This window comes from Cupressus sempervirens, chromosome 11, assembly GCF_028749045.1.
Source record: "Cupressus sempervirens isolate cs-2001-9-10 chromosome 11, ASM2874904v1, whole genome shotgun sequence".
NCBI lineage: Eukaryota > Viridiplantae > Streptophyta > Pinopsida > Cupressales > Cupressaceae > Cupressus > Cupressus sempervirens.
The window spans coordinates 61,338,913-61,361,043 of NC_143128.1; the positions used below are offsets into that span (position 1 = coordinate 61,338,913).

At 34.4% G+C, this 22,131-nt stretch overlaps 1 protein-coding gene and 1 non-coding gene across 2 annotated transcripts; both read left to right on the forward strand.

Moving 5' to 3' along the window:
- Nucleotides 1–14,566: 14,566 nt before the first annotated feature.
- LOC149528254 (uncharacterized) lies at nucleotides 14,567–21,982 on the forward strand. The gene is made up of 9 exons (XM_089808856.1): nucleotides 14,567–15,262; nucleotides 17,796–19,299; nucleotides 19,618–19,756; nucleotides 19,897–19,951; nucleotides 20,184–20,297; nucleotides 20,387–20,483; nucleotides 20,574–20,640; nucleotides 20,725–20,784; nucleotides 20,978–21,982. Exons 2-9 carry the CDS (start codon nucleotides 17,906–17,908, stop codon nucleotides 21,602–21,604), a joined length of 2,553 nt encoding a protein of 850 aa, XP_089664982.1. The 5' UTR covers nucleotides 14,567–15,262; nucleotides 17,796–17,905; the 3' UTR covers nucleotides 21,605–21,982.
- LOC149528255 (U6atac minor spliceosomal RNA) lies at nucleotides 17,551–17,671 on the forward strand. Its single transcript, XR_016359424.1, has one exon. It is a non-coding gene; the product is annotated as a U6atac minor spliceosomal RNA (small nuclear RNA).
- Nucleotides 21,983–22,131: the final 149 nt, after the last annotated feature.

The window sequence follows — 22,131 nt, forward strand, 5'->3', positions numbered from 1 at the left end:
CTCTACTTGATTAGGGTTTACTTGTGTAATTAAGGTATATCAAGGAGGGTTTATCAACTATCTACACTACCCTAGACTAATCCTATTAGCATGACCACTAGCTCCCAAGATAACTTTCATTAGTTGATAGTCATACTTAAATTAGTAAGAGAGTTAACCCTACTATATATTTAATAAAATCTAGAACCCAAACCATCTATTAATGTCCTAAATCTATCCCATATCCTAGTAACTATGCTATTGGGTCTTTGGCTTTGCAACTTGTAGGTCTAGGATTATTGATCCACACATGAATGAGGCTATTGGACTTTACAAATTTTCAAGATTGGCGTAATTCTTCCAGCAACTTGTTGTGGGTTAATGGTATCATCTATGGTCCATGGTCATTAGGGGCTAACCTCATGTAACTAACTTGCTGACATTTTATTTTTGGGAAACTTTTAAAATAGTCAAGATGAGTAGGGATGGGTTATAATTACTAGTTAACTAGAACATCAAAATTGCCATAGTAGATACTAACTTAGAGCAATGTAACATGAGCTAGTAACAATGGACATTGATTAATTATTCTCTATGAGCTTTGCCACTCCAAATTCATCAAGGTGCACATTAAGTTTAGAGTCAAGAAGAATATTTTTTGATTTGAGTTCTCTATGTACAACAGAGGGAAAATAATCATGGTGAAGATAACATAATTGTTGGGTGATCCCCATAGCAATATTATATCTTCTAACCCAATCTTCCAACATGTTTTGTGAAGCCTCCTTTCCATGCAAGGTTTATGCCAGGGTTCCATTTGGCATGTACTCGTAGATGAGCATTGGGCTTACATTTTTGTAACAATAGCCTACAATCTCACTATATTTCTCTGTCTCAATGTTCCCAACACATCTACCTGTGTTAGGAAGCTTGAACCTTTGTAATCTTTTTCATGTTCATGGCTTCTCCATATCTTTTTCACTATAAGAATCTTACTATTGAGCATCTCTAACCTGTAAACAATTCATGTTCCACCTATTCCTATGATGTTGCTTTCATTTATGTAGGACAACATGTTTGTGCTTGTGAAACTCAATCTTTGAAATGTATTCAGCCACTGTGGTCGTTCATTACTAAGATAAAATTTGTCCTTGAATCTAATATTCCTACAAAGATCCCTACCTTGGAATTTTTGGTAAAACAAATGCATCCCATCCTGTAAAACTGTGAGAGGAACTGCAAATATGCCATGGTTTCAACAAGTTCTATGTTTTACACAACTTTGTACACAACCATATCATTTTTTCATGGTCTTTTATTTAATTTTGAAATAGTTCAATTTTTTCCATCACTAATAGTTCACATATCTCCCCTGCTTTTCTCAATTGATACAATGTATTTTTTAATGCCAACAAGAGTCACATTATACAATTTACCTAATATATGCCCAATCCAGAGCATCTGTTAATACTCATATATTCAACACACAATCATATTTAAATAAAATAGATGAATAAGTCTCTTATAGAGAATAAATTTGTTTCCATCAAATGTCTTTTGCTAGTGGTGGAATATTTGTATTTTAGGCATGAAAATATTCTATGGTCTGCTACCTTTACTTTCAAGGACTTCATTTTTCAAGGTTAAATATAATAATTTTGCCATTGCCATATTTTTCATTGTTTATGACAAGCGCTTTATGAGTTAGACAAGAAAAAGAAAAAATATGTATCTAATCATGGATGCTAAGAAACACAAAAAAAAAAAATCAATGGCTACACTCATGAGGCACAAGATGAATATAAATGTATAAAATCATGGCTTTCCCAGCTTTGACAAGCACTAGATGGAGAATGTATCCATAACTAATCATATGGAGCAGCAAATTTAAAAGAATTAAGAATTCCAACACTTTGGATGTCGCTCCTGACCTTCTCCTATACCTTCTACTAACTCCTAAAGACATTAATGTTTACTTCTTACATAGAGATACTATCAAATATGTCATGAGAAGAGAAGCAACCTCCATAGCAATCACCACCGTCCTTTATGTTTGACTAGAGTTAATCTTGGAAACTTTGCATTCAAGCATGAAACTTCTACCATATTTGGTAGGAACTTGGTTGCCCTACAACTCTTATTTATTAATGTCTAGTGATATGCAAAATAATGGAAATATGAAGATAAATGACATGCTTACCACAATGATGATCAAGGATGGTTATGTTTATGAAGCTATAGAATCTGGAACTCATTGATATTCTCGATTACACATACAATATCATTGAAAATTAGTGACATAATTAAGTGACTTTTATTGATGTATGGATTCAATCAAAGTCAAACTATCTCATGTGGATGGCTAATATTGTGAGCACTGGACTTGTTGACAACCTAAGCTACAAACAATGAGTTATACATAAGCTTAGATTTGCAAATTGATAGCTTCCATTTAGAAATGGCCTGTGTATCTCCATTAGACAATAGAAACCAAGTTAGCACAACCATAGACATTCATTTGAATGAGTAAAATGTATTGAGATGTTAGAGTGTATTCTAGCATAATCCTATTATGTATAAGCTGACCCATGTTTCAACTTAAAAGAATTTATAAGAGGTAATGAAAAAATGCATGCAACAGATTGAAGTTCATAAATATGAATGTAAAATTTGTGGAGACACACACCAGAAAAAAAGTGGAATGCATCTTGACAAAAAATTGCCCCTAAATTGGAATTGGAATTGCATTATTAATCAAGGTATTCTTGTTCTAGTATACTACAATATCAGTTTGTGTGTGTGTTCTACAATTCCCAAAATAGCGCTGAATTTGAGCATGGATTGTTGAAATTTTAATCTCTCTAAAAATTTAAGGTACAATGATATTGACAATCTATGCTAATATAAGATACATTTATATTGGCATACTTTAATGTGAGTAAAACCACATCTCTATTACCGATAAAACAAAACAAATCTACATCTCCTTTAATTGTTGTTTTTGACGAGATGCCTCAAGACAAATAACATGAATTACACCTAATAGTTGGTTTATCCAACTCTAGACATTTTATGCGACCAAGTACCAAGGGGAAAAAATAATTGACAAATCCTATCATATGTTAATGTAGTAAAATAAAGGTCGAGGGGGTTGGAATGAAGGTAATCTTGAAGCTAAAATACATATAGAGCCTTCAATGGAAGGTCCAAGGTCCATCAAAAGGTTTCTTTTTATGATTTTTAATTTAATTTATGGATGTTTAAGGATTAGGTTATGTCAAGGTTGCATGGGACAAAGATATTTGGATATTAGTGGTATGAGTATGGCTATTTTTCAAAATAGGAGGTATGTCAATTGTTTTAATGTAGCTTAATATTTTATAGAAAATCTAAAAATATGAGTAATGACAATGATAAAGTTTGCAGGAGTAATGTATAGTTTTTAGTTTTAGATTTGCAATATATTTATTTTTACTCCAATTATGTAGCTTGTCACACTAGCATATGTAATTTAATTAACTTGAAGGGAAATGCGCAATTTGACAAAATAAAAAAAAATACCCATACTTCCTTGCCCTCCAATTTTTATATCAAAGAGGGTAGATGTAATGAAATAACTTGCATAATAGAAGAAATACTATCAAATATTATATAAATTCTTGATAATTATTGAGAGTAATAGGGCACTTCGAGGGGGCAACCTCCAAATATCTCCAATGAGAACACAAAATTCACAATATGATGATGAAATAAGACTCGCAACCTCCTATATATACCTAATTATGATTAGGTTGAATAGACACAACCCTACATAATACCTACACCGACCTACCTACCTAAATAATACTATAATAATGATAACATGACTTAATTCAGGGTTAAGATAGCTACAAGTTGACTATTCATAGCCCTATATACACCAATACTAAGGGCTTAGCATGCTCCCTCTCTTGAAAGAAGAATTGTCCTCAATGCTAACCAAGTGTGGATTCTTTTGAATAAACTCCTCATCCTCCCACATGGCCTCTTAAACTAGTAAGTTCTTCCAGTGGATGTGATACTGAGTCAAGGTTCTATTCCTTAGCTTCTTTGTGCATGTTTGAAGAATGCACTCTAGTTCCAAAATTATTTTTCGTTCTTCATCAAGTTCTGGTAGTACTGTTTGAGTAGGAATATTTTGCCCAATTACCTTCTTCAAACAAGAAACATGAAAAACTAGATGTATCTTTGTTGTTGGTGGCAACTCAAGCTTGTAGGCAACACTATAATATTTTGCATGATTTGGTATGGTCCATAATATCTTGGAGACAAATTATTATTGTTTTTTTGTTGCTTCATTGAGATTTGTTTATAAGGCTACAATCTCAAGTAGACTCAGTCCCCAACTTCAAAATTTCTTTCACTACAATGTTGGTTTGCTTGGTGTTTCATTCGATTTTATGCCATAGCTGAATTTTCCTTGAGTCCCGAAAGTACCTATTGTTGATGTAGCAAGTGGTCCTCTACTACCTAAACTCTTGGTGACACCTTTAATGATGGTGTGATGGAAGGAAGATGAAAATCTACCCATTGAGATTTTTTTTCTGAAGTAAAATAACACAGATATCCTTCCAAACATTTATTAACAACCTCAATTTGCCCATCTAATTGAGGATGATATGAAGAACTATGAGCCAGTTGAGTACCCAAACATGAGAATAAATCTTTCCAAAAGTGACTGGTAAATATAGGATCATGATCACTAACAATAACCTTAGGTGTACCATATAGCTTTTAGGTATTCTCCAAGAAAACTTTTGCCACTATACTTGTTGTAAAAGGATGTGATAATGCAATCAAATGTGCATATTTAGTGAGGTGATCAACTACTACCATGATGACATTATGACCTTCAGATTTGGGAAGCCCTGTGATGAATTCCATGGATACCTCTTCCAAACGTTGGCTAGGAATAGATAAAGGCTGCAAGAGACCTAGTGTCTTAATTCTTTCCCCCTCATCTCTTTAACAAAACAAACATTAAACCACAAATTTTTGAACATCACCTTTTATCCCTTCCCAAAAAAATCTCAGTTGACTTGATGATATGTCTTCAAAAATCCTTAATGATCACCAATTGGGGACTCATGTAGTTCTTTGAGAATCTTGTGTTTAAGAGTGGAATTCTTGCAAAGATAGAAGTGCTATTTATACCAAAGAATATTCCCCTTTAAACAAAGCTTATCTGAACTACTAGGTCACTTTTTATTTTTTGGATGAGATTACTTGTTGCAACATCATTTTTCCACTCTTCTTTGGCTTCTACCACCCAATTTTCTTGTAATGTTGAAAGGGCACACAGTAAGGCTTCATCTTTTTCATCCTTCTTGGAAAGTGCATCAGCCACATTATTTTCCTTCCTTCTCTTGTATACAATTTCAAAGTCATATCCCAACATCTTAGTGACCCATTTTTGTTGCTCTTTTGAAGATAGTCTTTGTTCCAAAAAATATTTTAGGCTATCATGATCTATCTTAACCTTGAAGTGGTGACCCATTCAATAAGACCTCCATTTTTTTACTGCATGAAGGATTGCTAGCATTTTCTTCTCATAAATAGGTTTGAGTTGATTTTTACCTTTTAATTGATGAATCTCAAAAGTAATTGGTCGACCTTATTGCATGAGAATTGCTCCTATCCCATTTCTAGAAGCATCACATTCCACAATGAATTCCTTGGTGAAGTCTGGATTGACAAGCACTAGAGTTGTACACATAGCCTTTTTCAATTGCTCAAATACTACATTAGTAGATTCGTTCTAATAAAAAGAATCCTTCTTCAATAGAGTGGTAAGGGGTGTTGCTATATGACCATAATTCTTTACATATCTTCTAAAGTACCCTATCATTTCAAAGAAACCGCGTAGCTTCTTAATGGTTTTTGGGATAGGCCATTCCATGATAGCCTTAATTTTGTTATGGTCCACCTTTACTCCTTCATGTAAAACTATGTGTACCAAATGCTCCACCTCCTTAAGACCAAAAGCGCACTTTGATGGCTTAGCATAGAGTTGATGATCTTTGAGTAATTGCAATGATTGATCTACATGTTGCAAATTTTCTTCCCAAGTCTTGCTATAAATTAATATATCATCAAAAAACACTAACACAAACTTTCTCAAGAACTTGTTAAAAATGGAATTCATCAAAATCTGGAATGTAGATGGTGCATTGGTAAGACTGAATGGCATCACCAAAATTCATAATGACCCTCATGAGTTCAAAATGTTGTCTCGCAAATATCTTCCTTCTTAATTTGAATTTGGTGATAACCTGATCTAAGATCTAACTTGGTAAAATGCATAGCTCCATTTAATTCATCTAGAATATCATCAATGACTAGAATAGGAAACTTATCTTTGATGGTGTACTTGTTGAGCACTCTATAATCTAGATACATGTTCCAAGTTTCATCCTTCTTATGCACCATCACAAAAAGTGAGGAGTAAGCACTTTGGCTATGCCCGATAATTCCTGCCTCTAGGATTTCCTTAACAATTTTTTCTATCTCACTTTTTTGTATGTATGGGTACCTTTAAGGCCTGATGTTTGGTTGCTAGCTCCCTGAAACTAGTTGTATGGTGTGTTCATGATCCCTCTTAGGAGGAAGTCCTCTAGGTATATCTGCAAGAATCACTGAGTGACGATCTATTATTGCTTGTAAATCTGGATGAGTAAGAGCATTAGATTGAGAGACTTCTGATGAACATATTTGGGCCACAAATCCATCCGCTCCTTTCTTAAGAAACTTTTGCATTTGATGTGGGGATTTTTCCTTCAATCCCCTTAGCTCCACTACCTTTCCTTTTGATTGAAATTGCATGAATAGTTCTTGGAAGTTCATCTCAATTGTTCCCAATTTAGTAAGCCATTACAGTCCCAAAACAATATCTTCCGAACCCATGAATATCACATACATTGGGGTATCAAGTTGATAATCTCCCATGGATAATTTGATGTTGTGACACTTCCCTGAACAACTAGTTGTGCCCCCATCTGCAATCAAAATCTAAAACTCTAGGGATGGATATATAAAACAATTTAGAAGAGTTGCCAACTTTTTATTGATGAAATTATGAGTGCTACCTGAGTCGATCAACATTGTTACTTTCTGCTTCTTTAAGAAACCCAGTACCTTGAGAGTTTGTGGTGTATTGAAATTTGAAAGTGCATGACAAGAAATAATTGGTTGAGAATCATGTGATTCCTCACCTAACTCCCTATTCTCCTTTTATATGGGCTCATCCTCTTCCTCCTCATTTGGACCTTCAATATGGAATAATTTCTTTTCACTACATTTATGTTCTTGATTGTATTTGCTATCACAGTTGAAACACAATCCTTTTTCTCTTTTCTCCTCAATTTGTTGTGGAGTCAACCTAGTACATTGAAGAAGATAAGGTGTTGAATAACCTTTCTCTCTTGTCACATTAGCCCCTTGCTTTCTACAAATCAAGAATTTCTCCTCTACCCTATGTGCCAATATAAAAGACTCATTACTGAGCTAGGACTAAACATTTGTACCTCATGTTGAATGCAATCCTTGAGACCACCAAATAATAAATCATTCAAGTTCTCCTTTGTAATTGTACCCACTCTTAAGTATAGATTTTAGAATTTTTGAATATAATCCTAAACTGATCCTGTTTGCTGAAGCTTAACAAGCTGGCTAAAGAAGTTTTGTCACACTATTGCTATGTTGTGCTTGGAGTTCTTCTATAAAAATTGACCATGATACAGTGAGACCCTTTTTCCTCCTATTAGCACAAAGCCAATGATGCTAAATGAATTGATCTGGTTCTAGATATAAGGAAGCCATTGTGACCTTTTGTCCATATGGGGTTTGATGTACCTCAAAAAAATTATCCATTTGATTTATCCATGTTAGAGGATCCTTGCCATCAAATTTGTGCATATCCACCTTTGGAAAAAAATTCCTAGATCCCATAGGAGTATTAATTTTTTTGTCATTATTAATTGACTTGAAGGTTTCACTTTGATTGCTTGACAACTCCTTCTGTGTTTCACTCATATAAGTGCTAAACATGCTTTGTATATATGATATCTCTCCTTGTAAGACACACATATCCCTCTTAACCTCTTCCTTGAACTTACTTATTTCCTCATTGGGATTACTATCCTCTATTGTTTCCCAATCTTGATCAGAAGATTTCCATGGTGTGATAGCATTCTTTTTGCCTCTTGTTGGAGGCCCTGTCATGATGGAAAACAATATTTTTGAAATAAATCGCACAATTAAAATATAATTTCTCTAATTTTTTATTTTTTATTTTTACTGTAACTTACTAGGGCCAAGATACCCTTACTAAGGAAAATCCAAAAAAAAGGACAAATTTGCTACCTTCAAAGCTATTTTTCTGAATTTTGTAATAACTTGCTTATTTTTGCTTCAATTTCTCCAAGCTTCAAAACGTAGGCTCCTCTAATATGTATTCAAAAACACAATACAAGTTATACTCCAATTCGACAAGATGCGAGAGATATGTAGATCTCAATAAATTGTGTAGAAATAGTAATTCTACAATAATTTGCTCAAATTTGCTCCAATTCCTCAAAATTTTGGACTATATCTTCTTTAATATATTCTTCAAAAACCATTTAAAAATATTTGAAAATTTTGCTAAGATCTGAAAGTTATGCTCCTCCCAAAATTGCCCAAATACTAAGAAAAAATCTTGCCTCTATGGTGCCAAGATCATGCTCTGATACCACTTGTAATGAAATAACTTGTACAATAGAAGAAATAATATGAAATATTATATAAATACTTGATAATTACTGAGAGTAATAGGCCACTTCAAGGGGGCAACTTCCAAATATCTCCAATGAGGACACACTTCACAATATGATAATAGAAATAAGACTCACAACCTCCTATATATACCTAATTATGATTAGTTGAATAGACATAACCCTACATAACACCTAGGCTGACCTACCTACCTAAATAATTATATAATAATGATAACATGACTTAATTAAGGATTAAGATAGCCACAAGTCGACTAGTCATAACCCTATATACACCAATATTAAGGGCTTAACAGTAGATATATATCATGGAAATTGAACTTTCTTGGGGAAGAGAGTGTCTTACTCAAGATTATGTCTCTAAACCTAAAATTTTCAATTTTGAGCGAACAATTAGGTGGCAAGCTTCTCTTATAAAGTTACTTTAAACCAAAAGTTGTCTTAAACTAGAAAATAATGACCTATAAATGGTTTTCACACTATCAGTAAAGAATTTTACAATCATGGTTTTTCCTACAACCCATGCACATGCTTTAAAAACATTTCAAACATTCCATGAAATACTCCTTAGCGGTTGCAATGATCATGATAGACCATAATATAGGTGAAATATTGTCTGTGACTACAAATTAAGTGTACACCATTCAACAGTAAAACAATTTTTAGGTGATTTGAGTTCATAACAAGCCATTTCACATATAACATTAATGAGGAAAGAAGGCTCTAATTGAAAATTTTTTGAATGTCAAAAATAAGAAATAGTACATATATTCAATTATAACTTGAAAAACAACACTTGTAGGAAGATTGGTCACAAAGCACTACTTGTGTTCAGGTGTGCAGAAAGGAAACTAAAATGTGTACACGACTCCTAGTGGGCTTTTGTATGTGTAGAAGTGGACTCAATGTTTGTAAGCTACAAGGGGATTTATGCAACCTAAAACATGTATGATTAGATATGGTATCACAACCTAAAACATAAGAATTGAAGTTATGATTGAGATTCTTTATGTTGAAAAGTGAGCTACCAAGCTATATTGTATTAATGACAAATTTGAAAATTGAAGTGGCATGAGGTTCAAGCACATCCTTTGGGTGGTCAACCTAGGTTATAGTTGTGTGTATTGAAAAGTTAGACTAACAAACTTATAAAACTCACACATGTTTAAGAAATTTTATGTAATTTCTAAGATATTAATCAATAACAATTTTTATTTATTTTTTATTGAAAGGAATTTTTTCTCTTTCTAAATAATTGATCTTTGTGAAATTTTATTATCTCTTAAAATTCCTTTATTTAGGAGGATAGTAAGTTGGGGAGGGGGGTGTTATTGACATGATCACAACTATTTAACTAAAATGTTTCAAATTTTTGTCACTCTTTTTATTTTCTTTCTAATCCTATTTAGATAAAACTTTGATGGGGTTTTGTCATTTTGTGGGATTCTATTGCTTTGCATTTAGCCATGTTGCATGCACATCACATTTCAAGTGAGCTTTGCCTCTCTGCTAATCAAAGATCATCTCCATGTAGTGGAGTGTTTCACATCACAAATACCTTGCTTCTTCGGTGAAAATAGTGTATGATGGACTAGGATATGTAGGTTATTCATTGACAAATTTGTAATAGAAGTTTTTACAAACTTCAAGGTTAATTGGAGTACATCACTACTAATAACATTAATGTTTTATTTTGTAGCTTTCAATATTCCTTTAATAAATCATATGATATTTAGCTTGTACCTTTTAAAAGTTGTTGGTTAATGGGATGCAAATATTTCTTCAAGTTTATACAATCAATTTTGGTATACGCTATGTGATTGGCTAGTAAAGTTGTGTCTATGTATTGATTTTGTATTTGAATTTTTTTATGATGTTAGGATGGCAAGCTATACTACACCTTATTTTTATATTCATTTTGATAATTCTATAAGTGATATGTAGGTTATTCATTGACAAATTTGTAATAGAAATTTTTACAAACTTCAAGGTTATTTGGAGTACATCACTACTAATAACATTAAAGTTTTGTTTTTGTAGTTTTCAATATTCCTTTAATAAATCATACGATATTTAGCTTGTACCTTTTAAAAGTTGTTGGTTAATGGGATGCTAATATTTTTTCAAGTTTATACAATCAATTTTGGTATACACTATTTGATTGGCTGCTAAAGTTGTGTCTATGTATTGATTTCATATTTGAATTTTTTTGTGATGTTAGGATGACAAGTTATACTACACATTATTTTTATATTCATTTTGATAATTCTACAGGGTTTTGTTATTGGACAACTTGCTTGTATTTATTAGAAACAATTTTAAGAAGCTTGCCTATAATTGTTCTTACAATAGATCTTGGTTACTTTGCACTTGACTTCTAAGTAGTGCACTTTAACTATTCCTATTTGTTTAAATTCATGAAAATTATTGTTACCTATCAATTATAGTAGTCTACGATCTATAAATACACAATTGATTATTAAGTAGTTTCCCATCTTTAAATTCACACTTGATTATTAAGAAAAGGAAACAAAAAAACGCACATTAGAGCACTAATGTAACCTTATTTTATCCAATATGACAATATAGAGACTACAAGCTATATTTATGCTCTCAAATCAACAACTCCTTTGGGTGCATAGTTTAAACAAGGGATGCGATGCGTCACAGTTCCTGCCATATGCTATAAAAGAGCTTAGAATAGAGTTTTATTAGTTTGATGGGAATTTATGTTACCTTGGAATATGCCATAAACTTATGAAAGTAACTGACAAAAAAATTAGCAAATAAACTTAAAGAGGGTTGTAGAACAATAATTAGTGGACATAATAGGACATAATAGTAAAAGTGCATGCAACATATATTAACCAACTGTAGAAAACATTGAAGGCTATCAAATTTTAAAGTGGAAAGAAGTATGTATATAGAAGGCTGTTAAATTTATGTGCAATAGAATCTGACAGTAGATAAATACATTAGCATTGTAGTAATTCTATGACAACCCATGACTTGATTGAGTTTATCGTGGGAAAAATCAAAATGATGTTCATATTTATGTGCATTTTCATAATGCAAAATCTACATTGCTTTTCCATTTTCTGAAGCAAGAACTACATTCACAGAAGCAAGCACAGATTAGAATAAAAAAATTGTACAAACGTCGAACCTATCAGTTATGTTATGATACGATCAGAACTCAATACAAAACAAATATAGATAACTGAAAAGCATAACTGTAACTAACCAAAAAATGATAAAGGACTCCAGCATGACAAGTGATGTAGACGCTGTAGTAATAAAATTGTGAAAATGATGTGTGATATCATTGCAAGTGTAACAAATAGAAGATTATGTTGTTATATGCCAAGCATAGTTTTTTCAGAATGTTCTCTTGTGAATTTATTTGCTAAAATTAGAAGGGAATTCTGCGCTCTCTATATGATTGATTTAAAGAATTGATTTGATCCTATAATTTTGTTAGAATTGTGCTGTTGTAGTATTGGTCGAAGTATTAATTAGGTGTAATGCCTTGTTATATAACACAAGTTTCTAATCCTTTTACAGACTGTAATCACCTACAATAAACCATATGCAAGTAGATTAGTACCTAAGGTTTAACTTATTAGTTGGATATTGTCCAAACTGTTTAGTTGTTTTGTTGGGGTGCTGGATTTCTCCACGTTACTAAAGGGATTTATATTAGAGGTTTTCTCAATTTAAAAAATCAATTAGAAATACTACACAAAATCAAGTAACAAGAAATGTGAATATGAAAACTACGACCATGATAAATGAAGGCCATAGACAACCAAACAATAACCAAAAGGAGCTCGTGAAATAGAACACTTGCCTCCGAAAATTAAAAACCAGCGATCAAAATAACAATCAACAAAAATAGCCTACAAAACAAAAGACTTCTCTTCAAAAGTTAAAAAAGAGCATTTGAAGCAATAATCCAACTCTTTAAAAAAGGGAACAGAACATTATCTGCAATTGAAGTATTCCAAAACACAATTAAAATCTGGTCTAACATCCCTGCTGCTAGCCTCCTTGTCACATCTCTTAGTTTCTGTGCTAGATTGCACTTGGCTGTTTGACTCTAAAAAGATTGTTTCTCTGCATTAGTAGCACTATTTTTTGGCCTTAAAATTGGTAAAAATGCGAGGTCTAATCTAGAGCATCTCAATATTTCTCTAAATCAGGAATTAGCTCAACTAGAGGCGTCCATGTTGTTGATGGCAAAAGTTTTTCATAGAAGTTAATCTTAAATTGTTGATTTATAAGGCAAGTCGCAGGAGGAGGATATATGATATAATCTTAATGAAGCAAGCTTGAACTGATCCCATGCAAGAGAGCGCATTTGCCCAAACCTCAGTATTTAACACTCCAAAGAAAGAGATAGGTTGCTACATTCAAGAATTGGGGATCAATTCAGTCACAGCTAGATAATTGGAGGCCTAAACCATATTGAATGTAAATGATGTGAAAAATAGCGTGGCAGAACTTAGAATGAAACAAACTATAAAGAAATAAAAGTAAAACTATAAGAAATAAAAATGATTCAATTAGATTGGAAAGGAAACACTTTCTCATAGCTCCCTTTTAGATGCACAACTTTTATAGTGATAACAGAACTGAAAATAAACCATGCTATTACTTGCAACATCTGGCTTATAATTTTAGACTGGAGCATCTTTGAGAAATCATGGAACTCCTACAACATGGAATAAGTCTGCCATCTGAAAACATGAAATCAATACATAGAGCAGTTATATTTGTAAGTTGTTCAATCTAGAGCTGAAGCTTTTTCTGCTTGTTGCGTGATTGATATGTAGGTCACTCTCTCAAATCTGATTTGATACTAGAAGAGACATTCCTTAAAAAGGTTTTTCAGCCTTTGCTCCAATTATAACAAAACTGGAAGTCAAGCCCCTGAAATGAGCAGACCAATAACATGCATATCAAAGAGAAATTAATAAAGATCTATATAAATTTGAGGCATGTATCTTTTTATTTTGAAGATATTCTTTTCGTCAAAAATAATGTTTATGGCAAATCTGGAGATCAACAAATTCGAAGATGATTGCCTATAAAGAGAAAACTAAAAATTAAACAGAGCATACCAATTCATACATTCACTATTGAAATAGTGGTAAGACAATAAGTAAATCCAATTACAAGCTTTATAGTATAATAATTCTGCAATTTTTCAACGTATACTAAGACCATCAGACAGCATTGAATCTGCAATCTGCAAGTTGAAAACATTAAGACCCATCATTTGGTCTCAATATCTATTCATATTAATCATAAGAAAAAAAAGGTACTGAAATAAGGCACGCAAATCTTTCAATAATCATCTTTAGCGATGAATAAGAACGAGAACAATCAGAGTACTCCTGCTCCCGATGTAAAGGATAATATGCAGATATTTGGCAGCATTAATAGCGGCTCGAATCTTTTTCAAACCAGCCATAACTTGAATCCTGGTTACTCGCATAAAATTACTGAGCGCAGAGAAAATCATCATTGCAGAAACATTAAGTTTTGTCAAGCACAATAGATAAGCATTTACGGGTTTATAAAAACTTAAATCAGGAAGTCACGAAAAACGAGATGGATTTCGGATAAACCCAGACAAGTAATTCTCTAAACAAACAAGTACCAAACAGCAATTTGGCCTAAAGAGCATCCATCATCTCAAAATATTTTACAAACCCACTTCATGTTGGAATTAAAACTGAGAACCCAGTTAAACAAAATTCAAAGTCTTTTAACCCATATGAATTGGAGATCAGTTAAACCCAATTCCCCGATGAAATGCCCAAATTCAGAAAGAGTCCTTACCACTTGGTGCTGGAACAAGCATTGGCTGTGGAGCAGATGTTACTATGTACTGGAACAATTTACCTATTTCAGCTGAACGCACCAAAACGCTGAGAGAGAATGAAATAGCGTATGAGAAGCGATCGGAAAGAGAAAAGCACAGGTAGATGGGTAACAATTCCTCTTGTCAACACCTAGATGACAAATGGGAGACGTGGATATGGACTAACAATATTCAATGTCAACAAATGCAGAAGAAAATATTTGCAGAACCATGATGTTTTAAATTTAATATGTCATACCTGGATAAATGCCAACCGACTACAAGCATTAAGGAATGTTAATTAATTCCCAACGACCAAAGACAAATGCAAAGATTTAATGGCACAGAGATACTATGTCAGGGGTATTTATTTGTTCATAGCTATTAAATATACATACAGCAGCGTGGCAACATACAGCAGGAGCGTTACATATTTACGCAAGGACCTTCCTCCATAAAGATCTATAAATTGCATCTTCTTACGCTCCTAATTGCTCAAACTTCTTAGAGAAAACATCTCAAGCTAACGATTCTCTGTTGCTTTTGAGAATTTCAGGTTTTCAATCGGTTTCACTATTTGGAACTCGTGGCCGCCTATTAACAGGTAATTCATAACTTGTGCAATTCGAATTAAGGTTTTTCTTTGTTTCATCAGAGTAAGGCCCCGGGAGGGATTGATTTAAGCGTTGAAGATTTTTACGATGGCACGGGAGGGATTGATTTAAACCCTAAGAAGAAAACAAAGCAAGTGCGTATGCATATTGATTTTTTTTCCCTTGTGATATTTTTTCTTCTATTAGTAAAATGGAAAATGGGAGCCCCAGGTCGATTGTGTGCGCTAATGGCAACCAATTCCCGGGGTCATTCGGGTTGCCCAGGCCTACACGTTTAATTAACGCAGATTGCTCTATGGCCAATGGGCTAGGCATTGAAAATAGCTTACGGCCTGTAACTTGGCTTCACATCGTGTGGGAATTTGATCTTGAGTTTCGGATATTACCGTCCGTAGGCTTTGGGAGTGCCTTTTGTCTGTAGTTTTCTTTAATGCGGTGCAGAGAATTTGAACCTCGGTTTCTAGCTTTATCGCCAATGTTATTTTGGAGTGTAATTTTGGCAGTGGGTTGCGCTAGCACTGTGTAAGCAGTTGAGCTTCAATCTCTGACCTTGTTTCCTCTATGCTTTGTGAATGCCCTTCTGATGGTAGGTCGTCTTAATGCAGTGTGGGGATTTGACCTTGGGCCTTCGACGTTATTGCCAATGTGCTGCTTTTCCAATGGCCGTTAGGGTGTAAGCACGGCAATTTGAAGTCGATTCTCTGGATTTATTGTCCATCTCCTTAGAGAGTGTTCTCTAAGCTATAGCTGGCTTTCACAGTGCGTGGGGATGGAAACTTCAGTCTGCGGCCTTACTGCTCATTCGTTGCTTTGGAAGTGTGGTGCAGTCCGTAGTTTGGTTATATGTTGCAGGTCCCTTGGTTGTGTCCTTTGGGTTGTAGGTCCATTTAATGTTGTTTAGGGATTTAAACTTACAGAGGATACCCTATTAACGCATTATGAATTTTACTGGAATTTATTAAAGTAGCTTGTAGCCACGAACAATTTGCTTCATCAAGCAAACAATGTTAACTACGATTTCTTTGGCAAAGTGCTTATCGGGAATATAGGCAGTTTGCTTTTTTCTTTTGGATATTTAACATGTATTTATATCTAGTGTCTTGCAAAATCTGCCGAAGGGGAATATTGATGTCATGAAGTTAATACAGCATCTTTAATTTGTGGGTATTTACTATTTCATTTATTCTGGAGTTTGCATTAGGGCTGCCTGTTCGTCCCCCACCTTGGCAATGCCATTTTTTTGAGATGTTAGTCAGTTGTTTCAGGAAAATTCTTAGTGTACTTGCATTCAAAATTGGAAAGTTGAGAATAGTTCCATTTCCACTCTACTATAATCTGGCGAATAACTGTAGAATTTCAGGGGCCAACTATAGCTCCCTCCTGCCCTAACAACTATAGCTGGCGAGGGCCCTACAAATATACCTCCCAGAAGGCCAATATATCCCCCCTACTGCCTGACTGGGCCTGTTGGGTGGGAACTATAGTTGGGTTGGGTGGGTCTGGGGTGGGAGGAGGAGCTGGTTATCTATTTCCATTTTTAGAGCCACTTTCATGGATGATTGCTAGGTTTGTTTTTGTTTTCAAACTGATGCTGTAATTTAAAATATTGCTTGTACCTTTTATATCTTGCAAGTACCTCTGGAATCATTTTTCTCAAAAGCTTGGTATTTATACCTGAATTTTATTCAAGGTTAATTTGATATATTATTATGTTTTCTAGAATTGAAGTTGCAGCCTCTACTGTAAGTACTTCCTTTATTATTTTTTGGGTAGGATATATTTTATATTATTTACCTGATGATTGGCCAGTCTTCACGTTTATTAATACCCTGATATCCTGCAAATGTTAAATTGTGATAATTTTAGGTAGTAGCTGTTCTAGTTAATAGACTGGTGTTACACTTTTACCAAATTGGATTATAATGTAGCTAATATTTTTTTCCCTTGCTGGGAAACTTTGTCAGAATAATTGTTTCTAATTGAAAACATTTGTGCATACTATTCTAATCTTTTGCATAGCAAGAGAGAGTTGTGTTTTTGTTATTTTTGCATCTCCTTGGATGTCATTTCACTCAATCTTTGCACGGTGATCAGTGATTCTGAAGATTAGGATTGCAAGGTGATTTTGATTTTCCATAACAATTTCCAAACCAATTCCTTTGAAATGACGAGTCAAAGTTATCTCTGAGCCTTTGATACATTTTCAACCTCTATCTTGCTGTGAGCTTAGGATATTTGTGGATAAGAAGTTCACTCTTTGTTGATAAGAAATAATGTGACATTTGTAGAAAGGAAAGATATTTGTGATCTCCCTTTATCAGGATGGGAACAGTCTTTGGACTTTCCATTCACACATTGCCAAGGCAACCTGCTGCTGGTGCTACATGTATTGAATTTATGAAAGTCTGTTTTGCTGACATTATACATTTTTGTTGTTTCTGAAACAGAAGTAGTTAAGCTGTTTCTTATTTCATTTTGAAAGATGTCTGATTTTTATTACATATTTGAATTTTGTTTGTGCAGGGTTGTTCAAGGAATTTGTTTCCAGCTGACTATAAAAAATTCACCATTTTGATAAATTCATGGATATTGATAAGACAGACTCAATTATTGAATGAATCGACCATTGTAAAATGATGGATATTGATCAGAATCAGTCAGATATTAGGAATGATGATCTTCACAAGGTACGTGATGATATTTCAGATGGCGAATTACTAGAAGATGATCATTCTAGAAGCCCAGATGAGTTATTTGGACCAGAATCAAGAAATAAGGAACATATCAGAGAATGGGAAAATGAAAATGACAAATTAAAAGAAAAAGAGATCAAGTCAGAAAGGCCTAAAGATTATGGTAGGGAACGAGATAAAGATGACAATTCACTCAAGGAGAAGGAGAAACTTAGGGATCATGACAGGCATAAAGATCGAGATCGTGAGAAGGATAAAAATAATTTCCGGGATAGTGATAAAGACAGGAAACGAGAACTTGACAGGGTTGAAACCAGGGCTAGGGATGAGGACAAAGAAAAGCATAGAGGTAAAGGCAGAGAGAAAGCTAAGGAAAGAGAAGGTGGGAGGGACAAAGAAAACGAAGGCAGTTCTAAACATCAGGACAAGGAGAAGGATAGGGAGAGAGGGAAAGAGAGGAGCAAGTCAAAAAAGAGGGATAGGGAGGATGATAAAGGAATAGGAAGAAGAAAGGATCTGGAAGTTGGCTATCGAGATGCTGGAAAACAGGAGAGAACAAAGGAGCGAAACAAGGATATTGAATTTGATAGAGATTTTGAAATCCCAAGAGAAAGAAAGGAGAGGGGCAGAGAGAATGATCGAGAAAGGGAGAAGGAGAAAGATAGAGATGGAGAAGGCAGGGAGAAGGATAAGGATAAACATAGAGACAAGGACAGAGATAGAGGAAAGGAAAAGGATAGAGAAAAGGAGAAAGACAGGGACAAGGAAGGGAGAGAGAAGGAGAGGGATAGACCGAGAGACAAGGACAGAGACAGAGAACAGGAAAAGGAAAGAGAAAAGGAGGAGAGAGATAAAGACAGGGGCGACAGAGAACGGGAAAAGGAAAGAGAAAAGGAGGAGAGAGATAAAGACAGGGATAAACTGAGAGATAAGGGCAGGGATAGAGAAAGGGACAAAGACAGAGATAAGGGGGAGCGAGAGAGGGATAGGGATAAATCAAGAGATAAGGACAGGGATAGGGAGAAAGACAGAGAGAGGGAGAGAACTAGGGATAGAGATAGGGATAAGGGTAGGGACAAAGTTAAAGAGAGGACTAGAGACCGAGATCGAGAAAGAGAATCAGACAGAGATAAAGAAAGAGAAAAGGAGGATAGATCAAAATCAAAGGATAAAGAAAGTAAACATGGAAGCAAATCTAAACAGATAGAATCCAGGGAATATGATGATGCAATTGAGAAAGAGAAGAATAAGGAAAGGGATAATGAAGAAAAGATTCAAAGAGAACCAGACAATCACAACTTGTCAACAATTGAACTGCAAGAAAAGATTGAAAAGTAAGAAATAGTTCTTTGCTATTGCAACTTGCTTTAAAATAGACTATAATCTGTGCTACTTAACTCTCTTTTCATTTCACTCAGTCCATGATTGTCTGAATTTCCATTGCTATAACTTGATGAATGATATATAACTTCGTCTTCCTTGGAATAATTTTCATGGGTTCTATGCAGTAAACAATATTCTGAAGTAATGCTTTTCATTGCCTTCTGTTTACTTTAGGATATGATACAAATTATTATTCTTTTCAACAGCATTGTTCAAGTATTTTAGAAAAAAACATGATTTTTTAGTAATAATATTATAATGTTTTGAAGACTGCGGGAGGAAAGAATTAAGCAGAAGTCAGGTGGAATGGAAGTTTTATCATGGGTTAACAAGAGTAGAAAGATTGAGGAACATAAAAATGCTCAGAAGGAAAAAGCTGAACGTCTCGCGAGAATTTTCGAAGAGCAGGTTTGTATTCTTTAGAGGCTTACATTCTACTCTACTAGTTTAAGAGTTTCTCATTTTATTGATCAAATTATCTTTGAAAAATTGGTGCCAAATTTTTTCTACTGAATGCCAACTTCCTTTTAATGGTTTTGTTTTATTAGGATAATGTGGAGGATTCAGACAGTGATGATAATGAAAAGATGAAGCACAGTGGAAGTAATAATTTGATCCCTAGCCAATTTCTCTGATTCTGAACTATTTAAAATGTGTATTTAGTTTAGTTTCGTGATCATGCATCTATAGGCATTGGAAAGTCTCTTCTTAATAATTGATTTATCACAGAAAAATAAAATACATTTTAGATAGCAAAGTCTTCGAGTCAATCTTTCTTGTTATAACTTTATTTTTAAATTTTACTAGATAATTAATTATATCTGTTTTCTTGCAGAGGATTTGGCAGGATTGAAGGTTCTTCATGGGCTTGATAAAGTAATGGAGGGAGGTGCAGTTGTGTTGACACTCAAGGACCAGAACATTCTTTCTGGTGGTGATATTAATGAAGGTATACTGAAATAAAGCAATTACCTGCAAGATTTGGATTCATCTCATGTTTTGGATGGTGAAATGAGTCTTTCACATTTATTATTGCAGATGTTGATATGCTTGAAAACATTGAAATTGGAGAGCAGAATGCTAGAAACGATGCCTACAAGGCAGCCAAAAAGAAAACTGGGATATATGTAGACAAGTAAGTGGTATAGTTGTTTTGATTATCAAGTTCTGAATGTTATATCCTCAGTCTTGGAACAGCTAAGCAATTATTTACTTTTTCTGATAGATTTCAGAATGACATAAATGCGGTTAAAGCAATTCTTCCTCAGTATGATGATCCATTTAAAGAGGAGGTGAGTTTTATTCATGATGTTCAATTTATATGGTCTTCTTCTCCTTTAAACTCTTTTTTAAATGATAGCTTAACTTCTTTTCAGGGGGTGACTCTGGATGAAGTGGGAGGTATTAATGATGAATACCAGAAAAAACTTGATGAGGTATACTGATATTTGTTTTTTTTCTTTCAATTCATTCTTGCAGGAGCAGTTGATTTTTGTTTTTAGTTAATGAGGTCTTTTGTTTTTCTGGTTTAATAATAGAAGCTTATGCGGTATATTTCATGCTTGGTAATTTATAATTAAGCCCTTCTTTGTATTTGGCACCTGATAATAGTATTTTTGTTTGTGTCAGATACGTAAGAAGTTGCATATTGCAGCCATGGGCAATCAAGCTGATGAATCACAGGCTCAACCTGGAACGAGCACATCTGATTATTATACTCATGATGAAATGCTTCAATTTAAGAAACCCAAGAAGAAGAAATTGCGGAAGAAGGATAAGCTGGATGTTGATGCACTTGAAACAGAAGCAATTGCTTCTGGATTGGGTGCTGAAGACCTTGGTTCCAGGGCTGGTACACAGAGAAAGATTTTGAGGGTGGAAGCAGAGAAAGCGGAGGCTCAACAACGGAAAGATGCATACGGAACTGCACGAAATAAAGCAACAGAGGCTTCCAAAGGGCTGCGAGATGCAAAACCATCAGATGAAATGCAGGTGGATGATGATGGTGATACTGTTTTTGGTGGGGAGGACGAAGATCTATACAAATCATTGGAGAAGGCTAGGCAAGCAGCTCTAAAGAAACAAGATAAAGGTATTGGCTCTGGTCTTCAGGCAGTGACTCGCATAGCAGTATCTGCAAATCAGTTGAATGGAGATAGCCAAAGCCTGTCATCAAATGAAGCACCGGACAATAAAGTTTTATTTACCGAGATGGATTCTCTCAGCATGATATCATCATGGAGTCACTCAACATGATGCTCAACATGACTGTGTATGTGTGAAATAAACACAAGCTCCCATCACAGAGTCACTCAATATTATTTTGTCATGCAGTCTGTAAATATGATATCCACTATGGCTATTCCCATGAGTGGAAAGAGCAACGAGCTCTTTCACCTCAAAATTCTGTCTCCGAGAAAAATGCATTACAACAGTTTTCAGCTCAAATTTCTCCGTCTCCAGAAAAATGCCTTTCACATCAAATGTCTCCATCATAGAGAAATGCATTATAGGGGCTCTCACCTCAAATTTCTTGGTTTTAGAGAAAATGTATTAATACACATAATAAGAACAAGTGAATGCTAAGATTCCCTCTCAGCAGGGGCAGCTCACAGCTTTGATCATCACAATCAATTACAATTGGCTTCAATGTTTGACCAAACAATTGGCTTTCAAAGAAACAATGCCTGCTTGCTGATCCCCTTCAAAGTACTTGGCATTTTCCATCTGCCACTGAAGCTCCTAATGTCAAATCCAGACTGGCTGTGCAATGCCGTTCTCTG

Bases quoted from the DNA above. Each gene is read 5' to 3' on its own strand.
- LOC149528254 (XM_089808856.1), top strand. From the start codon at position 17,906: ATGATGGATATTGATCAGAATCAGTCAGATATTAGGAATGATGATCTT. The intron at 19,952-20,183 runs GTAATAATTTGA...GTTTTCTTGCAG, and splicing joins AAAGATGAAGCACAGTGGAA to AGGATTTGGCAGGATTGAAG. The intron at 20,484-20,573 runs GTAAGTGGTATA...TTTTTCTGATAG, and splicing joins ACTGGGATATATGTAGACAA to ATTTCAGAATGACATAAATG.